Genomic DNA, 22465 nt, shown 5'->3' with positions numbered 1-22465 from the left:
AAAAATATATATATATTTTTAAATTCGGCCCGCGGATATTATCCGCGGTCGGGACCAAAAATTTTTTTTTTTTTTTTTTTTTTTTTTTCCGGGCGCGAATTTTTTCCGCGCCCCGGAATAAAAATTCCGGGCCGCGGAAAAAATCTGCGGTTTGGGTATTTTTATAAATTTTGTTGAAACTTGGATATTTTAATTTAATTTATTTATTAAATGGGTATTTTTAAAAAAATCGGTATAAGATATCTCAGAGGATGCGAATTCTCTGCACACGTTATTATAGAATAAAATTAGTTATGCTGTGATCTAGTCATGTCACGAAATATCACATTATGTGTGTCGATCATGTAATTTGATTTACGTGTTGTATGACGTGATTATTTGCGTGACGTGATCACATTTGAGCGAAAATTACATGTTACGTCACATCACAGTATGAAACATATAGTATTCAGTTTTTTTTGATACACATAGAGTATCTAATTTTTCCTAGTTAATTTTCACTTTTTTTTTGTACACGTAGAGTATCCAAGTTTTTATTTTAGTGCAAGTTCACTGATACTGGTACTCATGTACAGGGCCGGTCCTAAACATTTCAAGACTCGGAACGAGAGAAAATTTTGAGATTTTAATATAATTCTTTTTTTATTAATATGTCAATATATCATACAAAATAGGGGGGCATAAAACTAATACCCCTCAAAATAAAACACATACAATAAATCAATGATTAACATACCCACATCATACTTCTTGCTCCTAGCTTCTTGATAAATCAATTCTAAAACCTTCCTTGTATTCTTGATTTACCTCATATTCATTTTTCTCATTTTGGTTTTGGTTTCCCAAAGACTCGTTATGTGGTTTAATTTTCTTTCAAAGTTTTTAAATAGAATCTTTTTGGGGTTTTATTTTTTCTTCTCCCTCTCTTTTTTTGTTTCTTTTTTTCGCTACCTGTTGCATATTTTCTATGAAGCATTGTTTTGAATTAAAAAATAACACAAAGTAATAGAATGATAGGACCTAGGTAATTAAGTAAAGGCAATCCAATTCAGAGATCGCGGTCTGCAAAGCCCAGTCCAGTCTCTGCCGCCTTAATTTCTTTTTCCCTCGTTTATTAATTTACAGAGAAGAAGGAAGAAACTAGATTTTTAATTATTTTTTTCTTCTACGGCAGAACTACCTAGGTTTTCAAGAATTAATTTACATATATTTTTCTTCTCACAGTGGAATTATATTTCCAATATTTTGATGTCGGCTATTGTGTTGCTTTTGATTTGGTAAGTTATTCAAAATAATATTTAGGCAATAATACGAAGAAATGAAAAAAAAAAAAAAGGAAATAACGAAAATGATTGTAAAGCTTTCTTAATTTTGAACGAGATTGAAGAAACGACAAAAATATTTTGTGCTGCCTTTTTGAATTTTAACAATAATTTTGACATCTCGATTCCATAATTGCGCTACCTCTATTCGAAATGATTGTAAACCAAATACACAATATTTCCTTTCTACCTTTTACGTTTTTAACATATATATAATTTTTTTTTTTAATTTCAGGGTCCTTTAGGAATTTGGAGCCCAGGGCTAGGGCCGCCACTGCTCATGTAGCGGTTTTTATTTTCTCTAATTTAATCCACTAAATATTTATAATTTGAATCTTTAAAATAATATCAGATTCTCAACAGGCAACAACATTTCTTCTTAAAAAACAAATTTTGCAACCTTATTTACTTATTTCAAATTTTTACAAATTTTCAAAAAAAAATATATTTTTTTCAGAATTTTAAACAATTAAATTAAAATAAAATAAAAATTGACATGATTAATTTACGTCATGTCATGTCAACCACAAGCGACGTGATCATTTCTGTGACATGATCGTTCACCACTATTTTGATTACGTCACGTCATATCACATAAAAAAGTTTTGTCACGTCATGTGCTTAAGTCACAGTGTGTTTGTCACGTCATGTTGTGGCGTGTCACATATTTCATTCCCTAGACGATATAGTCACACAGGGCCGGATCCCTAAAGTAACTCAAAATTTGAGTTTAGATTCAAACTGTCATATCAAGATCCGGATCAATCTGGTACGAAGTGAAGCGTGAAATGCATGGTTACACTTCGATATTTGTGTCAAAGCAGATCGGACAGTCTGAATTTAAACTCAAATTTGGAGTTACTTTAGGATCCGAATTCACGGGGATATGGTGAAGCGCATTCAATCAGAAATAAACTAGGTTGTGAATGGGGGTGGTCAAACGGTCGGTTAGATTGAAACCGAACTAAAATAATCAAATTACTTTTTTTTCGGTTTTTAAAAATAGAATCAAACTGAACCAATTAAATTTATAAATTGATTAAGAACTGAATTGAACAAACCGAAGTAAATTTTGATTTGTTCAGTTCAAACTAAAATAAATTTATTGGTGCTATTATTAACATAAATTACACATATTCATACACAAGTTATTCAATTTCATACAAAATATATAGATGTTCTAAAATATTTAAACTAAAATGAAAGAAATGAAGCAATAATTGAACCATACAAAATGTAAACCATATGTGACCAATATAATTTGGACGGTTCGGTTTAGTCAGTTTTGAAAAATCCAAACCGAACCGATCCATTTAAACTGAAATAATTCAATAATTCAACCAAACCGATCCATTTAAACCGAAAATCCGAACCATTTAAACCGAAATTTTTCGGTTCGGTTGAAAACCAAACAAACCTCATCGTTTGAACACCCCTAGTTGTGAAATGAGCTGGACAAAGGGCCTTAAGGTTACTGGGCTTGAACATTCAAATTGTTCTAAAGGCCTTGTTCTGTTACAAAGGATAGAACATTTACGGTCGAGCCGAAATTAAGTTCAAAATACAGAGGATCTGCTTTGACATTAAAACAGAGAAATAAATCTGCTGTTATTCTGATCACAACCTTAGAAATTTTTGCATGCGCAGATCTCAACGAAGAAATTTTTGCATGCAGAATCTCAACAAAAATCAACGGTTGGAATTGGAATAAGACGTTCCAGTTATTCCTTTGAATACCAGGAGATTTATTTCCTTAAAACCGATCTCATTCGACGGTATTGTATCAAATTAACTGAAGATAATTCCTCGTTTCTTCATTCCCAATTTCCCATCACACTGACGATGGGGCCACCACATCAGTTACCCCTCTTACTCCTTTAAATTAAGGTCCACAGGCTCACCCCTTGTCTGAGATGAACCTCCGTGTGTCTTGTCTCTGACTAGGGGCAAATCCAGTATACAACCGGGGGTAACTCCTCCTGAATTTCGAGTTTTAGCAGTGATCTATCGGTACCGATTGACTTTGTCTCTTTCTGTAAATTTTTTTGCCCCCTTCTGGATATTTAATTTATAATTTGGGTTAAATTTAGTGTTAAAATCAAAATAAATTTTTTGAATTATAATTATAAGTTAAAACATCAGAAATTATAAGTCAGAGCATTAGAAAATAAAAGTCAAAGTATTTTTTTTATCGAGTACCCAATTAGTTAATGGATTTAAATCCGATAAGCTATTTTAATCCGATTTGATATTTTTTTTGTCCCCGACGAAAATACTGGATCCGCCCCTATTTCCAACAGTTATAAGAAATCACCAAAGCCACATAATGAGTCTGAAGTCTGAACCGATGGGATTATTAGGGAAGGAAGGATGCTACATTTTAATTACTATTAAGGAGATAGTAGTCAAAATGCATGATAAGTTTCCTAAGAATATGTATAAGACGGACTTAGCTTAAAATATGCAACAAAAGGAGGTTACGTTAATTCACATTTAAACCACTATAGTTCAAAACAATTAGTTGTCTCATAAAGCTGCTAGAACACCATCTTTAATTGGGCCCAGGGCCGGTCCTAAAGATTTTGGGGCCCGGGGCAAAAATTGTTTTAATTTTTCAAAGACTCATTTTGTAGTTTAATTTTCTTTCAAAGATTTTGAATATAATATTTTTGAGGTTTTATTTTTTTTTCGTCCTCTTTTTATGTTTCTTTTTTCGCTACCCGATGTATGTGTTTCTAGGAAACATTAATTTTATTTAAAAATAAAACAAAATAATAGAAGGATAAAACCTAGGTAATGAGTCCAATCTAGAGGTCGCGGTCGTCGTTACGTCTCATCCAATCCAGATACTGTGTTGATGCGTTACTGTGTCTGTCTTACCCTAATCAGACGGTGCCTCCGCTAAGATTTGTCTCGCACTCGCTGTTGCAAAACAAAATCGTGACTCGTGAAAAGAACTAAGTTTACTAATTTCCCTCAGTCCCTCGTTTGTCTGTAAATCGATTTACAGAGAATGAAGAAACGGCTGAATTTCTAAATCTAGGTTTTTTAAAAAAAAAAAAAATTTGGATATGGATGCTCACTCGGTTTTGGATTGATGGACGGACAATTGCCGATAGAATCAAGAGAATTATGGGCAGGCTTTGGTATGGGGCTTGCAGTAACCTACATATTTTAATGAGTTTAATGAGTTGACTACTTTCCCTTTTCTCTGTTTTTTCCAGATCCTTTCCTCGTTTGTCATTTCACGGAGGGAAATGCCTTTTTTGTTTGGGCTAAGACAAAAAAATAGTATTTGCACGAAGTTTAGCCGATAAATGGCTTTTTTGTTTGCATAAAGTTCGGCCCAGAACAGTTTACATATACAAGTTATTTTTTTTATTTGGGGGCCCTGTTGGATTTTGGGGCCCAGGGCCGTCGCCCTGGGTACCCTGGGTCAGGACCGGGCCTGATTGGGCCTGAATTATAGAATAAAAAATTAAATCTCAGTTATTTCGCCAAATATGATTTAATTAAGAGGTTGTGGATAATAATTATAATTTCGGTAATTTTCAATTTTTTTTATTTTTCTCATTTATCTTTTTTTCAGAAAGCAAGCTTTGTAAAGTATATTTCTAAAATTAAATAAATTTCGTATGATATTTATAATATTGCAAGTTGTTAATATCCATATATTTTTGTACCTAAGTTCTCAATTATGTAGTTTGACATTTGAATGTGTAAATATCTACTTTCATAAGCAAAATATAAATATTATACTCTTCCCAAAATAAAAATAAAAAATGATATTTTATCTCAAATTTGAAATTTATAACAATTTTTAATATGCAAATTTAATGAAGTGAGGCTATGGTACTTTAGAATGTGATTATTTGTTAGTACTGTAGATTTATATCTATAATTTTAAGGTTCAAATAATCAATTCAAACCGTTCAGCATAATTCAAGTATAAAAATATACTCGGAGACTAAAATTTTACATCTTAAAAACATACTAAACATTTCAGATCAATTGTTTGAGCTTTAAACATATAATCAATTGCACCAACGTACCTATCTGTATTGCAAATTAATATAGCCTTCCTCAATTTGAGTGAATTAATATACTTGTTCGAAGTTTTTTTTTTTGAGGTAAAAGTGGGAGGTTTTTGAAATGACTAACTTTGGACATCAGTAAAGCTAGGGTTTGATGTGCTCACTAAGAGGGTTTGGTGAATACAACTTCAAAAGTATATTGGATCGACTTTAAATGCCGAATCCAAACGGTTGAAATCCATGTACTTCATGAGTGATGCATGTATATGCAAAATTTCAAAAGTTTTGATTTTATTTACTACAAGGTCAAGCGGTTAAAGAAATGATAAAAATTGAATATGTAAAACAACTTATAAATTAACTTGTAAAATATTTATTCCTTTGACCGTTTGACCTTATAGAAAATAAACTCGAAACTTTCAAAATTTTGCATGTGCATGCATCACTCATGACATACATGAATTTCAACGGGTTGGATTCGGTGTTTAAAGTTGATCCGATATAGTTTTGGAGTTATGCTCACCGAATCCTCTTAGTGGGCATATCACACCCTAGCTTTACTCCTCTGGACATTATATTTTGTTGAAAGACATAAACAATACTTAAAAAAAATATGGAGCATTAATCTTCTGAGTAATTAAAATAGAACAAGTATGAAATTATGATGTGAGAGGAAAGGAAAATAAAAGGAGAGAACAAGAGAAGAATCAAGTTCATAATTTTATAGAGAATTAATGTTAAATAATTTAGAGATAAAATATTTTGTTTCAACTTTAAAAAATAAATATTTTGTAAATTTTTCTGTGGGACATGTATGATGTACTTAAGCATCTGGAGATTCCATTTTCTTTTATTCAGATTAGAAACGTCAATGAATCGCAACGACCCGATCCGTTTTTAAAAAAAAAAAGAATACAATATCTGATGTCATTTAGACACAGGGTAATGCAGGGAGAGTATCCTCTGTGGAGCTTTTAATCTGGTCCGTTCGTTTTGATCGGACGGACCAGATCAGAGAGGGCCCAAATTTTGAGATTTGATTTGATTCGTTCGATCAAAATAAATGGACCAGATTAAAAGCTCCGCACAGTTCCGCAGAGAATAGCGTTCCGATAATGCATTGGGTCAGTAGTGAGAAGTTTGTCTTGGATACTTGGAACGGAAAGTCCTTAGTAATGGAGTTGAAATTGTACCTTCAACCCCCACAAAACATTAAAATAATCTTAATATATTCAAAATATAAAAAAATATAAAAGGGGTCGGATTGGTTTGGGTTGACTCGATCCTAAAAAGTTAATTAGCTTTCTGTTATTGTTGGTTTTTTGTAGTTTTTTTCTTAAGCCTTTTGTAATATGGTACCACATTTGGCCAAAAAATAAAAGGTAAAATAGTACCAGTATGGTGCAAGAACAAAAGCAATCTGTAATTTCAATGAAAATCGGTGGGTATTAATTAATTCCTTATTTATATATATATGTTAATGTAGCAATTATTTTACAGTATTAGTTATCACATCAACAGTTACAATGATGTTTACAAGTAGGATGGAGTCATGGAGATGTTTTTACAGCTTTTGACACAGTTACTGATTTATTGTCAAATATATATATTATTGAATCTTGGAGGGACATCAACCGCATTGAACATTTTTAAATCCTATAAACAAGTTAATTAGATACGGTAATACTACGAAAACAATCCTATAAACAAGTTCAATGGATGTTATGCAGATGAAACCGCGTGGTCCCAGATGAAACGCGTGGTCAACGAACAAAGTACAATTGAAGTATAATCGACAGTTAAACTGGGGACCACCTTCTGTGAACATACACATATTATCCTGTGAATTACATACAAATATTATCCTGTGAACATACACATATTATCCTGTGAACATACAAATATAATTCTGTGAACATACATATTGTACTTGAAATTATGGTAGTTGAAAGCACCTAATGTGTACTAAATAGTTATTTATATGGCAATAGCAAACAAGAAACTTCTTAATAGTTTCATTAAGCACCTAATATGTACTAAATAAAAATAAATAAATTTATTCATTTCTTATACAAGAGGAGATAATAATTTATACCTAAAGAGATTGTCAAATCTCTTGATTAGAGGAAAGTCGATTTCCCTTCTAGATCTCTTGGAAACAACATCTTCGATTGAAGCGCCTCTCCACCTCTTGGTTCACCTTGAACTTAAACAACAAACTAGCACACCTCTTAGATAGATGGATGTGAAGTTTAGAGCTTAGATCCAACCACCTAGCAATAAGAGATGAGAGATGAGGGCCTCCCTTCAAAGTTTCGGCCAAAGGGAAAGGAAAAACGTGGCTGCTCAAAGGGGCTGATTTTGGCAAGTGTTATAGGCAGAAAATTAGCATATTTTTCTCCCAAATGAGCCCCCTTAAATAGGCAAGGGTTAGGGCAACCTTTTTTGTAAGGTTTGAATCAATTACACAAATGCCACTAGCCTTGTTTAGCCATCTCATGCTCTCTTTAATATCATTTTATGGTTGGTTCAATAAATTAATTTATGAACAAATAATATTATTCATATTATTCTATTAAACAATATTTATATTATTCTTATAATGTATTTAAACATTATACCAAATAATATTTGCATAACTTCATAAATTTATTTATGGTCTAAGCATGTCATATTCTGACATTTTATTTTAGCATTTCATCACATGTATTTTATCTTATACATCATTATGAAATGCAAAATACTTGTTGTTTCTCTTCAGTTGGTGTGACCGTATAGAGGATCTATGTCATCTTGGCAATAATATAAAACTTTATATTATTGACTATAAGAGGTTCTATCATTACATTATAGTTATTCAAACAACATAGTAATTATTTACTCAATCCACTAATTTTGTGTCTATCCTTGTCTCATGATATTATGAATAATATGCAAAATATGATCATGTCATTTTTGCATTATATTCGTTTTTTTGGTCTCTCAAGTGAATTATAATTATAACTACATCAGTTATATTGCATGCGATATAATTCCACTTTACCAAGGGGCTCAGTAATATCATAACTCAAATTGAGGGACAATGATAATATTAACATATATATTTCTCCCGCACAAGTTGTACACAATGAACTGCTATTTTATTCCTATCATAAGATAGTATTTAAATAACAATCACATTATATGCTTCTCATGTGAAAAACCTACACATCTCATATCTAAGATTCTAAAGACACAATGAAAACATTAATGACACAAAACACAATCCATATAATGTTCCATTCATTTAGGTCATGTTCAATATATAAAATACATATTTTATATATTCATGTAATTAAATGATAATCCTTTATCAACATTTATAGAACTTCAATGTACTTTAATCTACATGAGAATCTTCCTCGGTAATTAATGTTCCTCCTTAATTACCATGATTATGAACTTATTTAGTGATTAAATGTTTCTCATCTTAGGAGTTCTATGATTCAAGACCAAGAGCATTTTCTTGAATACTTCCAAAGATATAACATATAAATCTCAAGGAACAAGAATAATAATATTCGTAATAAAATCATGAACAACACATAAATTATTATTAAAATATAACTTTTAAAACACACATCCTTCAACCACAACCATTTTTTACATTTTTAAAGTCCAAATCGTCTATCCAAATCGTTAGATGTGATATCTACAATAAAATGTGCTTGGAGACCAAATTTTATATTTTTTGGAATTTTTTTACTATTTATTAAGATGGGTACAAAATTCAATGGTCTGAATTTGACTAGTTTTTGTACCAATCTTAATAAATAGTAAAAAAAATTCCAAAAAATATAAAATTTGATATCTAAGCACATTTTATTGTAGAGATCACATCTAACGATTTAGACTTTAAAAATATATAAAATAATTGTAGTAACTTGCTGTAACTCAAAAATTATTGTAACTTGATCCCTTCTCCTAAAATGGCATGAAATTTGATACACAATAAATTCACAAGTCCGATAATAACATGCGTATAAATATATTTCTAGTTATTTTTCTTAAAATCAGTGTAGAAATGTATTGTCAAGATTGTCAATAATCGAAGATTCCAATACTAATTGTTTTTACAATAATATTAAAAATATATTAAAAGATTAATAATTGATCTAATGCATATGATGAGTTCAATTTAAGTTCGAATAAGTCTGAGTATGATGGCTTAACTATTTTTCAACTTAAGCTTGATTTTATTTAACATGTAATTTGTCCTTTATCAAATTTGGGAACAAACCCATATTTCATTAGAAATCACAAAGCAGATTTTATTTTACTCCTGGTTTTGCAGTCCGACTTGAATTAATTTACCCGTCCTGCAAAAAAAATGCCCTTTTATTTTGTTCTAACACGCCGGAGCGGAGCGGCCTCCGTAACATCCGCTCAAATATAAAAGTTCCCGTCTGTTTGTAGGGGAGTAGGGACCGTCCGATCCGCATCAAGATCGTACATACTTGATTGGAGCAATTTTTCATGCTGATCGGACGGATATTATCTCATTTTGGACAGAATTTAGTCCGATGCCCATTGGACCTGATTTGTCACTCTGTTTGTCATGTATTAGTAGTTGGCTCATGGTTGGCACGTAATAAGTATCTCTCTCTCTCTCTCTCTGTACCGGCCACGTAAGACCCGGTAACCAGACGTGCTCGCCACTCTTCTCTCTCTCATCGTCTAACTAATGGCGAGTTCATGCGGCAGGCCGCATTTTGAGCCCCTGACAGCTCCCCCTCTCATTCTCCTGGGAATTTCCATTCGTTTTTCTTATTTTAATCTTTTTTTCTCAACTAACCGAAGCTGTAGATTATATCATTCTCTCTCCTCTAACTCTCGTCCGTTTTGGCTGTCTTTGTTATTTTTCCAACAAAATAGAAAAAGGAAAAAAAAATCAGCCCAGGAGAACCCCTTATTCATTTCCAACATATCCCCAAAAGAGAAGAACATAGATCAAGGAAATCAAGTTTCTGAAAATAAAAATAAAAATCAAATCCCGGCGTGCCCACCAAGTTGGGATTTGTATGATCGTTGGGTGATCTGTATCGAGTTTCTGAAACTGGTATTTGTGGATTCGTGGTTTTTAATTATCTTTACTTTGAGAGGATTCGTGATTTTGGTTGTAAAATTGTAGCGGGGAGAAGATTTTACAATGTTCGTTCAGTTTTTATAAGAGAGGGAAATCTTTATCTGAAGTAATTTGGCGGTGTTGATAAGGTGTTTGTATAAATGCCGCTTTAACACCACCAAGTTTTGATTTGAGAAAAAAAGAGGGGGGGATTGATTTCCTTGGTTGCAATTAATGGGGTGTATATGTTCGAAAAGCGCTGAAGAAGAAGCACCTCCGGTTGAGAGCCTACCAAAGGCCGTGCCGGTTGTCTCGGTAACTGTTCCCAACAAGACCCTGAACCATTTCGTCTCGATAAAAAAAGATGATAGTTTCAACATTGCCCCCCCTAAACAAAAGGAAAGCTCATTCAGCCAGAACAACTCCATTAGTTCCTCCTCTAGAGCCAGTTCCAGACCAAAAGAGAATGGCACGGCACAAGCCGTAGTACCGCCAATGCCACAATTCATGGAGTCAGATAGAAAAAAGTCGGGTCAGATAATCCACACTCAGTCTCTAAGAACATCGGGTCCGATAATGCACACACAGTCCCAGAAAAAGTCAGGCCAGCTTGCGCCAGCTCCATCTCATAAAAAATCAGGCCCTCTTGTGCAACCTCAGACACAGGGGAAGAGAAGTGGAGGGCATGTGCGTAGTGCAACCGTAGGTCTGTCAGGTGGGGCGGACAATGAGTTGACAATTGAGGAGGTGCATGAGGTGGACCCTAGTGGGAATGCTGTTGGGTTTTCTGGCGAGCATGTAATAGCCGGCTGGCCTGCCTGGCTGACAGAGGTGGCTGGAGAGGCGGTGCACGGGTGGCTCCCTAGGAGAGCAGACTCATTTGAAAAATTGAATAAGGTGGAATATTTAATTTGTTTTTTCTATTTTTCAACCTCTTTTAGCAGAGCTCATTTATTATTTTCATTAGCTTCTTATTTTTTTTTTAGTAGTGCTAGTTCTATGGGTCCATTTATTTGATATTTTCTGTAGGAAATCCTAAATGATACAATCCTTATCCAACAAGTAAATATATAAGTTCTTATTTGTTTCCCATCTAACATTACTATGTGATCTTAGTTTACTTATCTCATTTGTAAACTTTTGATGGTAAAAATTCAATGGCGCGAGTCTAATTCCACATTGTTTAATCTGTCATAGATCGGTCAAGGAACTTATAGCAATGTCTATAAAGCACGAGACCTCGAGACTGGAAAAATCGTCGCATTGAAAAAAGTTCGATTTGTAAACATGGATCCAGAGAGCGTGCGGTTTATGGCAAGAGAAATTCACATTTTGCGCAGGCTCGACCACCCAAATGTGATCAAGCTAGAAGGGATCGTTACCTCCCGCATGTCGCACAGTCTGTACCTTGTTTTTCAGTACATGGAGCATGACTTGGCAGGGCTAGCCGCTGTACCGGGCATCAAGTTTACTGAGTCACAGGTATATGATGCGAGTTTTGTTTTGACCTGATATGGAATTAATAATGTTTTTTTTTTCTTTTGGCGGGTCAGTTGTGCAATATTAAATGGGGTCATCATTTTTGTTTTGTTTGTTTCCTTTCACTTCTTCTATCATGTACATAGCACACTTATAATTGGTACTAATGAATCAAAGTTTTGAAGTGTCAAATTCTAACCCTCAGTTCAACCCAACGGATTACAAATCTGCCACTAGTAAGAAAATCACATTCTGCTGGAACGTAGTGTTTTGATGCCTCATTGGTACCAGGATAACCATATAGTAATTTAAAAAATTTCATCAGGTCAAGTGCTACATGCTACAAATATTGCGTGGCTTAGAGCACTGCCACAACCGAGGGGTTCTACATAGAGATATAAAAGGATCAAATCTATTACTAGATGATCATGGAAATCTCAAGTTAGCAGATTTTGGGCTAGCAACCTTTTTTGATCCAAACCAGAGACAGCCTCTGACGAGTCGGGTTGTCACCCTTTGGTACCGGCCACCTGAGCTCCTATTAGGTGCCACCGAGTATGGCGTGGCAGTTGATTTATGGAGTACTGGTTGTATTTTGGCTGAATTGTTGGCTGGAAAACCTATTATGCCTGGTAGAACAGAGGTACTTGATAAATTGGAGAAATTTCTCTTTCCCTCTTTTGAATTATTTATAATTTGGTGGATATTAATGCAAAATGAGAAACACTTATGACTTGCCCCCCCTTAGTGTGATAAGATTTCCTTAGAAAAAAAGAACGAAGATTTCCTCCCACGAAAAATGAACACTGTAATCAATAATGAAATCCACAAAATATTCATTCATCCTATGGGATTTCACCTTTTTTTTTTAATCTGACAACTGTTATTTTAACACCAAAATTCTATCTTTTCCAAACTAAGGTGGAACAGCTACACAAAATATTCAAGTTGTGTGGATCCCCATCCGATGACTATTGGAAAAAGTCGAAATTGCCCCACACAACAATATTCAAACCGCACCACCAGTACAGACGTTGCGTTTCCGAGGCATTTAAGGACTTCCCTCAATCAGCTTTATCTCTCCTTGATTCACTTCTTGCCATTGAACCCGAATCTCGAGGAAGTGCCACCGCTGCACTTCAAAGTGATGTAAGTCATCTCACTTTTTCTTGTAGTTTTAAAAGTTGTGAAAACTTATCTGCAGCCACCAGAACCTGCTATTTGAACTCAAGTATCATGTAAAAGATGAAAACATTATCATATGTGCTCTCCTCCTCCAGTTACTTTGAGAAATACCTTATCGTATCATGTGATTTTAGGGGATCACGTGATATGTATGATATTTTTCATCTTGCTGAGTTATAGATTATATTTCGAGGTTCTGCAGTGTATGTATGGACTTGTCTCATGATTGTATAGTTCATTAAAAAAAAAGAAAATCCAGATCCCAGGGCCAATTTTTCCAAATGGAAATCTAGATGTGCATACACAAAGTTGCTACCATTCAACTAACCTACAATTTTAAAATTGTAGTTCTTCAGAACAAAGCCGTTAGCATGTGACCCATCATCCTTGCCGAAATATCCACCGAGCAAAGAGTATGATGCTAAACTCCGCAATGAAGAAGCCAGAAAGTATACTTCATCTTTCACTTAATCAAATATTAAAATATAAGTTTGTACATTTTCTGCTATGCAAAGGGTTGACTTGGATTTACTTGTGTTTTAATCAGGCAAAGAGCAGCAGCTCATAAGGGCCGGTCGGGTTCAATTAAACCTGGGAAAAAAGAATCAAAGGTCGTACCAGCAGAGGAACTCCAGGTACCACTTTTTTTTTCTTTTACCCTACTGATAACTCCTATCGTACAAATATTGATGCAATGCTGCACATGATAATATGTGAAAATAAGCTAGCTGAAGGAAGCATACCAGTGGTTGTTAATACATCTGCAAAGAAGAACACTGAAAATAGTTCATAGTACCATACTGGTTAGATTAAGGGCAATAAAAAATTATTCAGAAGTGCATTAAAAGTTTGGAAATGTTAATATTGTAATGGCTGGCTGGTTGCAATGTAAAATTCGATCTTAAACCATCTTTGAGAAAGAGCTTTACAGAATTTGATTTCTTCATGTAGAAACGGAATATGCAATCAAACCCGAAGAGTGTCAGCGAGAAATACGATCCATTGGATGATGATAGCGGATCGGGTTTCCCGATAGACCCACCGGGTCCAGCTGACATGCACACTGGTGGGTTCGGTTCTACCTGGTGCAACAAGAAGGATGAGAACCGGGCTGTGCCGGGTCGCACTTACAGCTCAGTTAGGGTTGCCAATGGGCCCCAATTGAAGACTGATCGGTCAAACAGACCCCAGCCAGGAAGCACTGATTTTCACAATTTTGCAGGTGCGAGTCGGAATACAGGTCAGGTCCGGTATAATCGGCTAGATGTGGCTGACCCGGTGGAGAAAAACGGTTTTGAACGGCCCGGTTCATCTCACAAGAAAGACCTTGGGACCAGTACTAATGTGGTATGTATATTTTACATTTTTCTATGACATTATTATGTCATTAATTTTTGATACATCCTTTAACGAAGAAATTTTAACTTTTTTCTCAAAAAAGTAAATTTAAACTTAAAATTGGTAAGGTATGAGTCTGATAAATTCAGATGAAATATTTTTTATCACAAACCTGTTTTTATAATTTAGCATACCATTTGAAGTAGCATTTTACATGTTAGTAGTGATGAGAGCAAATGATCTCTTGGTAAAGTACTTCTGTTTATTTACGTAAATCTGCAATTGTTGTCAAGTACATCTTTTGTTGAGCTCGAACTATTTTTAGTATACTTTTTATCAGCTTTCCTCTTAATAACTTTTTCTTGACTATCTGTGGGGAAAAACAGGGTTATGGAATGAAGAATAAAAGGATTCACTATTCCGGGCCACTAATGCCACCCGGTGGGAATATGGATGATATGCTCAAAGAGCACGAGAGGCAGATCCAACAAGCAGTACGAAAAGCACGACTCGAGAAAGAAAAAACAAAAAAACATTTTTACTGATAAACTTTTTTGGAGAAGTACATCAGAAAATGAAAATGAAAATGCCAAGAACTGGTACTAGTCCACTTACACGTCAATGAGAAGATTTTAAAAGGAAACAAAAAAGCAGGGCCGAAATTCAAAAGTAAATGTTGGTATCAATTTCACTGAGGTGTAATTAATCGAATTTGATGACTTTGACTACTTAATACTCATCATGTAAATTAAAAATACATGTAAAAGGATGGTGGGCTTGAGCTATAAGAAGAGTCAGTTTTTCCTTCCTCTCAGGCCGGTGTGTAAATTTTTATAAGAGGGAGGAAAAAGAAAAAAAAAAAAAAACTGCCTTTTGAGAGGCAATTGTAGATGCGTGTTGGTTGTCTGGATATTTTTAGACATAATATTATATGAAAGTGATTAGTTTGGTCAGGAGTTTGAATGTGCAAGATGTATATGCAATTTTATTTGTACATTTAGCATCTCAGATGAGCTAATTTGGAGGATCATTCTAGCAGAGATTTGAACCTTTTGTTTTCCCTCTTCTTTTCCCAACCTTGTAAATATTGTGTAATAAATTGGGTTACATGCAAGAGAAGTATAGTCCAGAAATGAGATTGACGATATGATTTTTGCCTAATATATAGTGTATGCATTAAAGCCTGTTACCTGAAAGCTTCTCAATCCTTCTGATTTGTTTACAGTGATCTTTGCATGGAATTTGTGTCAAATGATGAAGAAAATTGCAAACTTAAAAAACGATTACGCATGTAGATCAAACAAGCACGTATGACACCGTCCAGATATTGTGCCCGATACTCTTTTATCCTTTAAACGTTAGGCCTCACTGTTTAGAGGCATGTCATATGAGATGCTTCAACAGACCTGAGAATATCTAGTTGCTAAAACAAAATAGAATGTTTCTAGCAGTAGCATCGAAAGAATTGCTTATTGTCGAAACTAACACTTCTTACTTATATAAATATATTTCTTAAATCTTTTGTTCTAGCTTAATTATCTGTCCAACACTGAACCTACTGACATGCCTTAGTGTATTGGCCATATATTCTTCATACGAGCTCTGATTAATGTGATTTAAAGTTCTACGGAAAGTTGAAAACATGCTCTACAACTTCATGTGAAATATTGTTGCACAACTAGAATGGAAACTGGTCAAAATAGCGTGACAATCAAATGACAAATTTTGAAAATTTATGTCATTAATTAGTTAGGTGTTAGTTTGAGTGGGTTTTTATTTTTTTTGAGAATCATGGCAGAAGCTGCCAGAAGTATATTGAGACAACAAAGATTACAAAAGTTGAGGGGCTGCTTTACCTCCTCTGTGCTTACTTAGTAAGCCTTACTACATACCACACTGCATAATCTGACAATAGTCAAAAGAAATAAAACATAACGACGAAGAAGAAGAAGGAGGAGGAGGAGGAGGAGGAGGAGGAGGAGGAGGAAGAGAAAGAAGAAGAAAAAACAGCAACTATACTACAGGCAATTGAATAAAAACCATACTCAGCGCACTCCAAAGAAAAAATTAAAACAACTCTCCCACTTAGCAATACTTGGACCACAGGCTACCTTCATGTAAAACTTTCTGTACCAGAATATTGGTAGGTCATGCTGCACTGCGGAACACTCTTTCATTTCTCTCTTTCCAAATAAACCACATTATCCATGTTATTTCAGCCCCGTTGCAGGTGTTTTTATATGCCTCTTGTTGAGATTTATGTATGTTTATCATTTATTGTATTAGAATAGTTTTGGGGGGCTATCGGTAAATAGGTCATTATGAAATAGTCTAGAGGTTATTTGTAAGAGTGCTTTGTAAGGCTCTATATAAGTCCAAATCATTAATCAATAAAGTAACTTTTGGCTGAAATCAGAGTCTAAACCCTAGCTGCTACTGTAGCAGCTGCCTCTCTCTCTCCAATCCCTCTCCTCTCTCTAGCCACTTCCTTCTCTTATCTAGGCCGGCCACCACCGTTTGATTGAGGTCGGCTGGCGTGGGGGGCCTAAACCCCACAATACCCGCATGAGGGTTGATCGGGTTTGGATCTCGATCTTTGATGAGTGGATAAATCAAGATTGGGTCAAGAAAAAGAAGCGAGGGGGAGATGAGTAAGATCTAGATCTTGTGGGTGCAAGATTGGGTCTAAGAGAGGAAGAAGAAAAAAGAGGGAGATGGTTTAGATCCGTCTTAAGGTGTAAGATCGGGTCTTTACGAAATATACGAGTGATCGGATCAAGAAAGGGAAGGAAGTCGCGTGTGATCTGTCTCGACCAATACCTTGGCACCTCATGATGATGTCATTGCTGAGATGATGCAGGAGGAGAGTCGCATGAGGATACATGCTGGGCCAAGTCGACCTCCAGGTGCGCGATCAGCTTTGATAGCCTCGATATCAAGTATGATAGGTGCCCAGGGGGAGACTCGCAGGTGTTACAACTGCGGGGAAACATGTCATCTGATCAAGGTTTGCCCTACGTCACCAAATAAGAGAGATACAGGTGGTAGGGGGCAGTCTGGGAACTGTAAACGCAGCCGTGGGGGCCAAAGAGGTGGAAGAGGAGGCAACTGGGCAAATCTGATGGTTGTAAAGAAAGAGAAAGAAGCTATTGTGGGATTATCCGATCTGATCATGGAGATAGTCAGGAGGAGGAAGAAAGGAGCAAATGAGGGGAAGAGTGTGGTCGCTGACACACTTGCTCTTGCCTCTAAACCCACTACTAGATCACCAGATTGGATAGTAGACTCTGGTGCATCTCACCATATGACTGGTGCTGCTAGGGAGTTTTCTTCCTATACTCACCTAGTAATCCCAGATAGGGGTGATTAATGAGTGAGTATGAGCGAGTTAGGGTATGCTCATGCTCGCTCATTAAGTAAATGAGCGAGTTGTTAATGAGCGAGTTTAAATGAGTGGATAAATGAGCGAGCTTTTAATGAGCTAGTTCTGAGCAGCTCACGAGTTATGACTTATGACTCAAAACAAAATTATATAGTGTGCCCACGCATAACAAAATTTGTTAAAAGTCATCATAACAAAATCCAACAAATTGTCATAATTCATTTAAATGAGTTGTTATGACTATTACTTGTTTTGGGCTTTAGGCGGAGGTTTTGGTTCTGCCGATTTACAAAAAAATATGAATATGAAACTATGAATATTAGTATATTACACAGGATTAAATGTTATATTGTGCTCACTATATTACACGTGATTAAATATGAAATTATGCTCACTATCTATCAATCTTAATGAGGCAAGGTTGATGTTACACATAATTACATAGGATTAAATGTGGCAGGGATTAGATGTGGCAAATTCTTAATGAGCGAGTTATGAGCGAGTTGGGTCATGCTCATGCTCGTTCATTAAGTAAATGAGCGAGTTTAGGTGAGCTTTTAATGAGCGAGTTATGAGCGATTTACTCACCCCTAGTCCCAGATAGCATTCAGACAGCCGATGGTACGGTCCAGCCTGTGGTTGGTAAGGGTACTATGAGATGTACCGATTCAGTGACTCTGACCAATGTGTTGCATGCTCCTTTATTTCTCGTAAACCTGGTGTCCATTAGTGCTATTATTTGTGAGCAGAAATGCATCGTGACCTTTGATATTCCCAAGATGGTCTTTCAGGAGAAGGGGATAGGTCGAATACTTGGGACTGGCACATGACATGATGAGTTGTGGTACATGGATAGAAAAGGGATGGACACAGCGCTGGCATCTGTGGTCGATAGAGTGGGGGCAGGAGGATCTGGGGTGAGTATGGAGGATAAGTTGCTTCTGATTCATCGGCGGATGGGGCACTCTTCCTTCAGCCTACTGGAACATTTGTATCCATCAAAGTATGAGAAAACTGACAAACAGAAACTTGTGTGTGATGGATGTGAGTTTGAGAAGCATACAAGGAGTTCGTATGTAAGCTCAGGAAGTAGGAGTTCTCATACATTTGATCTGGTACACTCGGATGTATGGGGGGTCTTGCTCAACAACTTCGATGAATGGATATAGATTTTTTGTGACTTTCATCGATTATTATTCTCGTGTTACATGGTTGTACTTGATGAAGAACAAGAATAATGTACTTGCTTACTTCAAGGATTTTCATAAGGCGGCTCAAACTCAGTTTGGTACTGTGATGAAGGCACTGAGATCCGATAATGAAACCGAATATACAAACAAGGCATTCGAGATAACTAGTTCATTAGAAGTTTCAGCCCTTTCAATACTCAAAGTCGTGACAGTATTTCTTGCCGCTCTTGCCGATGCGAAAGAATGAAAAAATCTAGTGTTGTTATTACCATTTTTAAGCCAATGACACTTAGCTCTTTGTTTCCATTTAATCTCTGTATCAATTGCCATGTCATAGGCCCTTTGTCTGACGTCCTTTTGTCTGAAATTAAACTCCCTTGAGTCTAAAACCCTTCTTAATTTCTTCAATAGCATCAAAAAAGGATATCATTTTTTTACAAAACTGGAGCTGTGAATCCATTTTAGCAAATCGTGCTCTATGCCAATTGCCCATAATCTCCTGTAGGGTAGCAGTTTTTTCGGAAAAAGAGGCAATTGCCTCGGACCTCAGAGCTTGCTGCCCCCATATGCGCTGTACCTCCTGTTGTATTTCAGGGTGTCGTAACCAAAAAAGCTCCATCTTAGGTTGTCTCTTGATGTGTGACCGATGCTTGAAAGTCAAGATAAGAGGGACATGGTCAGATATCATCATGTCTTGAGCATGTAGTGTGATAACAGGAAATAAAGTGCTCCATTCCGGTGACATAAAACATCTATCTATTCTCGAGAACACTGGCGTAGGCCTCTTACTACACCAAGTATACAACCGATTTTTAAGCGGCACATCTACCAGCTGAAGATCCACTATTAATCTCATTAAAAAGGTCCATTAAATTCATCTCTCTCATGTCACCTAACCTATCAATAAGCCATCGTACTAAATTGAAATCTCCAACCAACAGCCATTGAGTTTGAATTAACACAGCAACTTTGGATATATAGCTCCACCAAGAATTCCGGTTTGAAAGCAACTTCACTTGGATCATATACATTTGTAACGGTGAAGATTGTACCCGAGTTTGAGTACGTGGGTTTTTAATGTGGTCAAAAGAGTGTTTGAATTCTCTTCTATTTTGTGAGTTTCTAGTATGGCCTTTTGAGTATCTCTAGATGGTAATTAATAGTTTTTTGGGAGTAGGAAAAGTAGTTAAAGAATTATTACGGTTTATGTGACTTTTGAATAGTATTGTAAGGCTATAAAAGAAGCCAAATCGGAAATTATAAGGGTGCTTTTGAATATATACGAATTTTCTATATTTAGTTGAGTTTTATCTCCTCTTGTCCTTGTGAATCTCTGTGGCCGGACCGTGTCAACACAGATCAAACAAACATAAGCTTGAAAGTTGAAATTAAGTTACAAATACAAAACTAATCTCCAAATGAAGAAAACAAGAAAAAGGCAGGAAATAAATATGATTGTAAGAACAAATCTCTAACGCACACATAAACATAACACTTCAATACTCCAAGCTGAGTACAACTAGACCCAATTAATGGTGCACATTGTAATCTATTTAATAACCAGAAATTAAGCAAAATAGTTAATCACATATATACGAGACTCCTTGTAATATGTATTAAGCATAATTATTCTCTATTCCACTTTGTGAAGGCCGAGTGCAGCGATATCTCTCTCTCTTCATCAGGTCGGAATGGGAATGGCGGTTCTGGGTACTTTGGTGGATGTGGATGTGGATGTGGATGAGGGATAATCGTTTCGCCGCCATATCCGCAAATGCCATAGAGACAGGGATATGGGAATTGGCACTTGCGATCACAGTCACCGCAGTGAAACGGGTTGATCTGTTTTGATGAAATTCTGTTTGTTAGATATTTTGCAGTGTTGAAAAAAAAATAGCAGGTGTATTTATTTATTGATCTGTACAAGAGAAATGGTTGAAGGAAATGGCTGCTCAGAATAACATATATTTGTTTCTCTCAACCTGATACAGATGTCAATTGGTTAACAAATTATTATTATTATTTTTTTTTTTTCAAATATCTGTTATACTAATCTAAATAATAGTTAATTAATTGTAAAAAGGTATATATAACATCACCATTGTGTCAACACAAATGCCATGACAACACCTCCACCCAAATGGACACCGGATGCCACAAAAGCCGCAGTTGTCTGGGTCCAAGGCAACATTGACACATCTGTTTCGGCAACAGAACATTGGTTGGAATGGCTTGAGCTGTTTACGGCATATCCACGGCTTTAACCAGCAGTCATGTTCCTGCAACCGGGCCCGCCTCTGTCTATTTTGTGCACCTTTGAGCTTGGTGAGAAATGGAGAGATGGTTGTGTTATGGTTTTCGGTATTGTTTTGCTGTTGAAACTCAATTTCCTGCAATTTTGAATTGCTGGAGCTTAAGGTGGTAAGCAAAAGAACAACAAAGAATAATATGAGAGGTGAGAGATAGGAAGGCATTGGAAGAAAAATTATGAGTTTGTAGTTATTTTGCAAATTAATGTGGTATATATGGTAAGTTTATAGTTGTCAGGGATCAGCTTAATTGTAGTTTGTAGGGGTTATTCTGAGAAGATATGTGTGTTCTTATACCAGTAAATCCTACCGTTGTATCAAGGTTTCCTGCATAGAATTTGGTTCTACATGATCTTCATGAACAAATCATCAGTGTTACTTTGTCGGCACAAATTTCAAGGAAAAGATGATCTACAAGGGATGTGATGTTGCATATAATGAGCCACTGAGAACAATAGAGAATTCTAAATATTTTATAGTTTCTTTTCATTTTCAATATTTTTTTAGTTTCTTTTCATTCTCAATTCATAAAAAGATTGAATTGTAGAATAAAGAAATAAGGTTTTGTGGAATTAAATTGAGGAAACCTCAGTTCTGTTTCTTGGGAATAAAATCCTATCTTTAAAGAAAAATTTGACATATTTTCGTTAAACAATGATAAAACGTAAACTTTACATCTTGGTTCTGTTTATAACGTGCATGAAATTTAAAGGCAAACAAAAGAATAGTAAGTAATATATCCTTGATCGCTTGTGGTGAATATTATATGCTTAATATAAATCTGGACGAACGCCATAGATTCTAATAAAAAATTTCAGCACCTCAGAAAAATAATATAAATACAGTGAAATAAAATATATTTCATGTGAATCTCCAGTATTACTGTTACCCCTTCAACCTTGGTGTGAGCTGTGAATTTTTTTTTGCCAAGATTTAAGAAAGGCCCCATGATTTTTCCGTGATTTAACAATAAACATTTTCCATTCTTTCTTTTCTATATATCATTTATAGGCTGTATTTCTTCTGGTTTAGTTTTGTATCATACATGGCCCAATATAAGATAAAGAGGCCCGATAAAACCCATCAAGGTTTCTCATATCAGAAAAATGAAAAATTTATCTT

At 35.4% G+C, this 22465-nt stretch overlaps 1 protein-coding gene across 1 annotated transcript; it reads left to right on the top strand.

Moving 5' to 3' along the window:
• Positions 1–10004: 10004 nt before the first annotated feature.
• Positions 10005–15418, top strand: LOC144566785 (Protein kinase superfamily protein). Its single transcript, XM_078316810.1, has 8 exons — positions 10005–11357; positions 11658–11942; positions 12265–12582; positions 12861–13088; positions 13473–13573; positions 13672–13759; positions 14076–14471; positions 14849–15418. The coding sequence occupies exons 1-8, from the start codon at positions 10695–10697 to the stop codon at positions 15005–15007; spliced, it is 2238 nt and encodes a 745-aa protein (XP_078172936.1). The 5' UTR covers positions 10005–10694; the 3' UTR covers positions 15008–15418.
• The last annotated feature ends 7047 nt before the right edge of the window (positions 15419–22465 follow it).

This window comes from Carex rostrata, chromosome 15 (assembly GCF_964058835.1).
Source record: "Carex rostrata chromosome 15, lpCarRost1.2, whole genome shotgun sequence".
Taxonomy (NCBI): domain Eukaryota; kingdom Viridiplantae; phylum Streptophyta; class Magnoliopsida; order Poales; family Cyperaceae; genus Carex; species Carex rostrata.
This window is presented reverse-complemented; position numbering and strand designations above follow the sequence as displayed.

Excerpts from the sequence above, each read along its gene's own strand:
- LOC144566785 (XM_078316810.1), top strand. The coding sequence starts at position 10,695 with ATGGGGTGTATATGTTCGAAAAGCGCTGAAGAAGAAGCACCTCCGGTT. Across the intron at positions 13,760-14,075 it reads TACCAGCAGAGGAACTCCAG|AAACGGAATATGCAATCAAA; the intron begins GTACCACTTTTT and ends TTCTTCATGTAG. Across the intron at positions 14,472-14,848 it reads TTGGGACCAGTACTAATGTG|GGTTATGGAATGAAGAATAA; the intron begins GTATGTATATTT and ends GGGGAAAAACAG.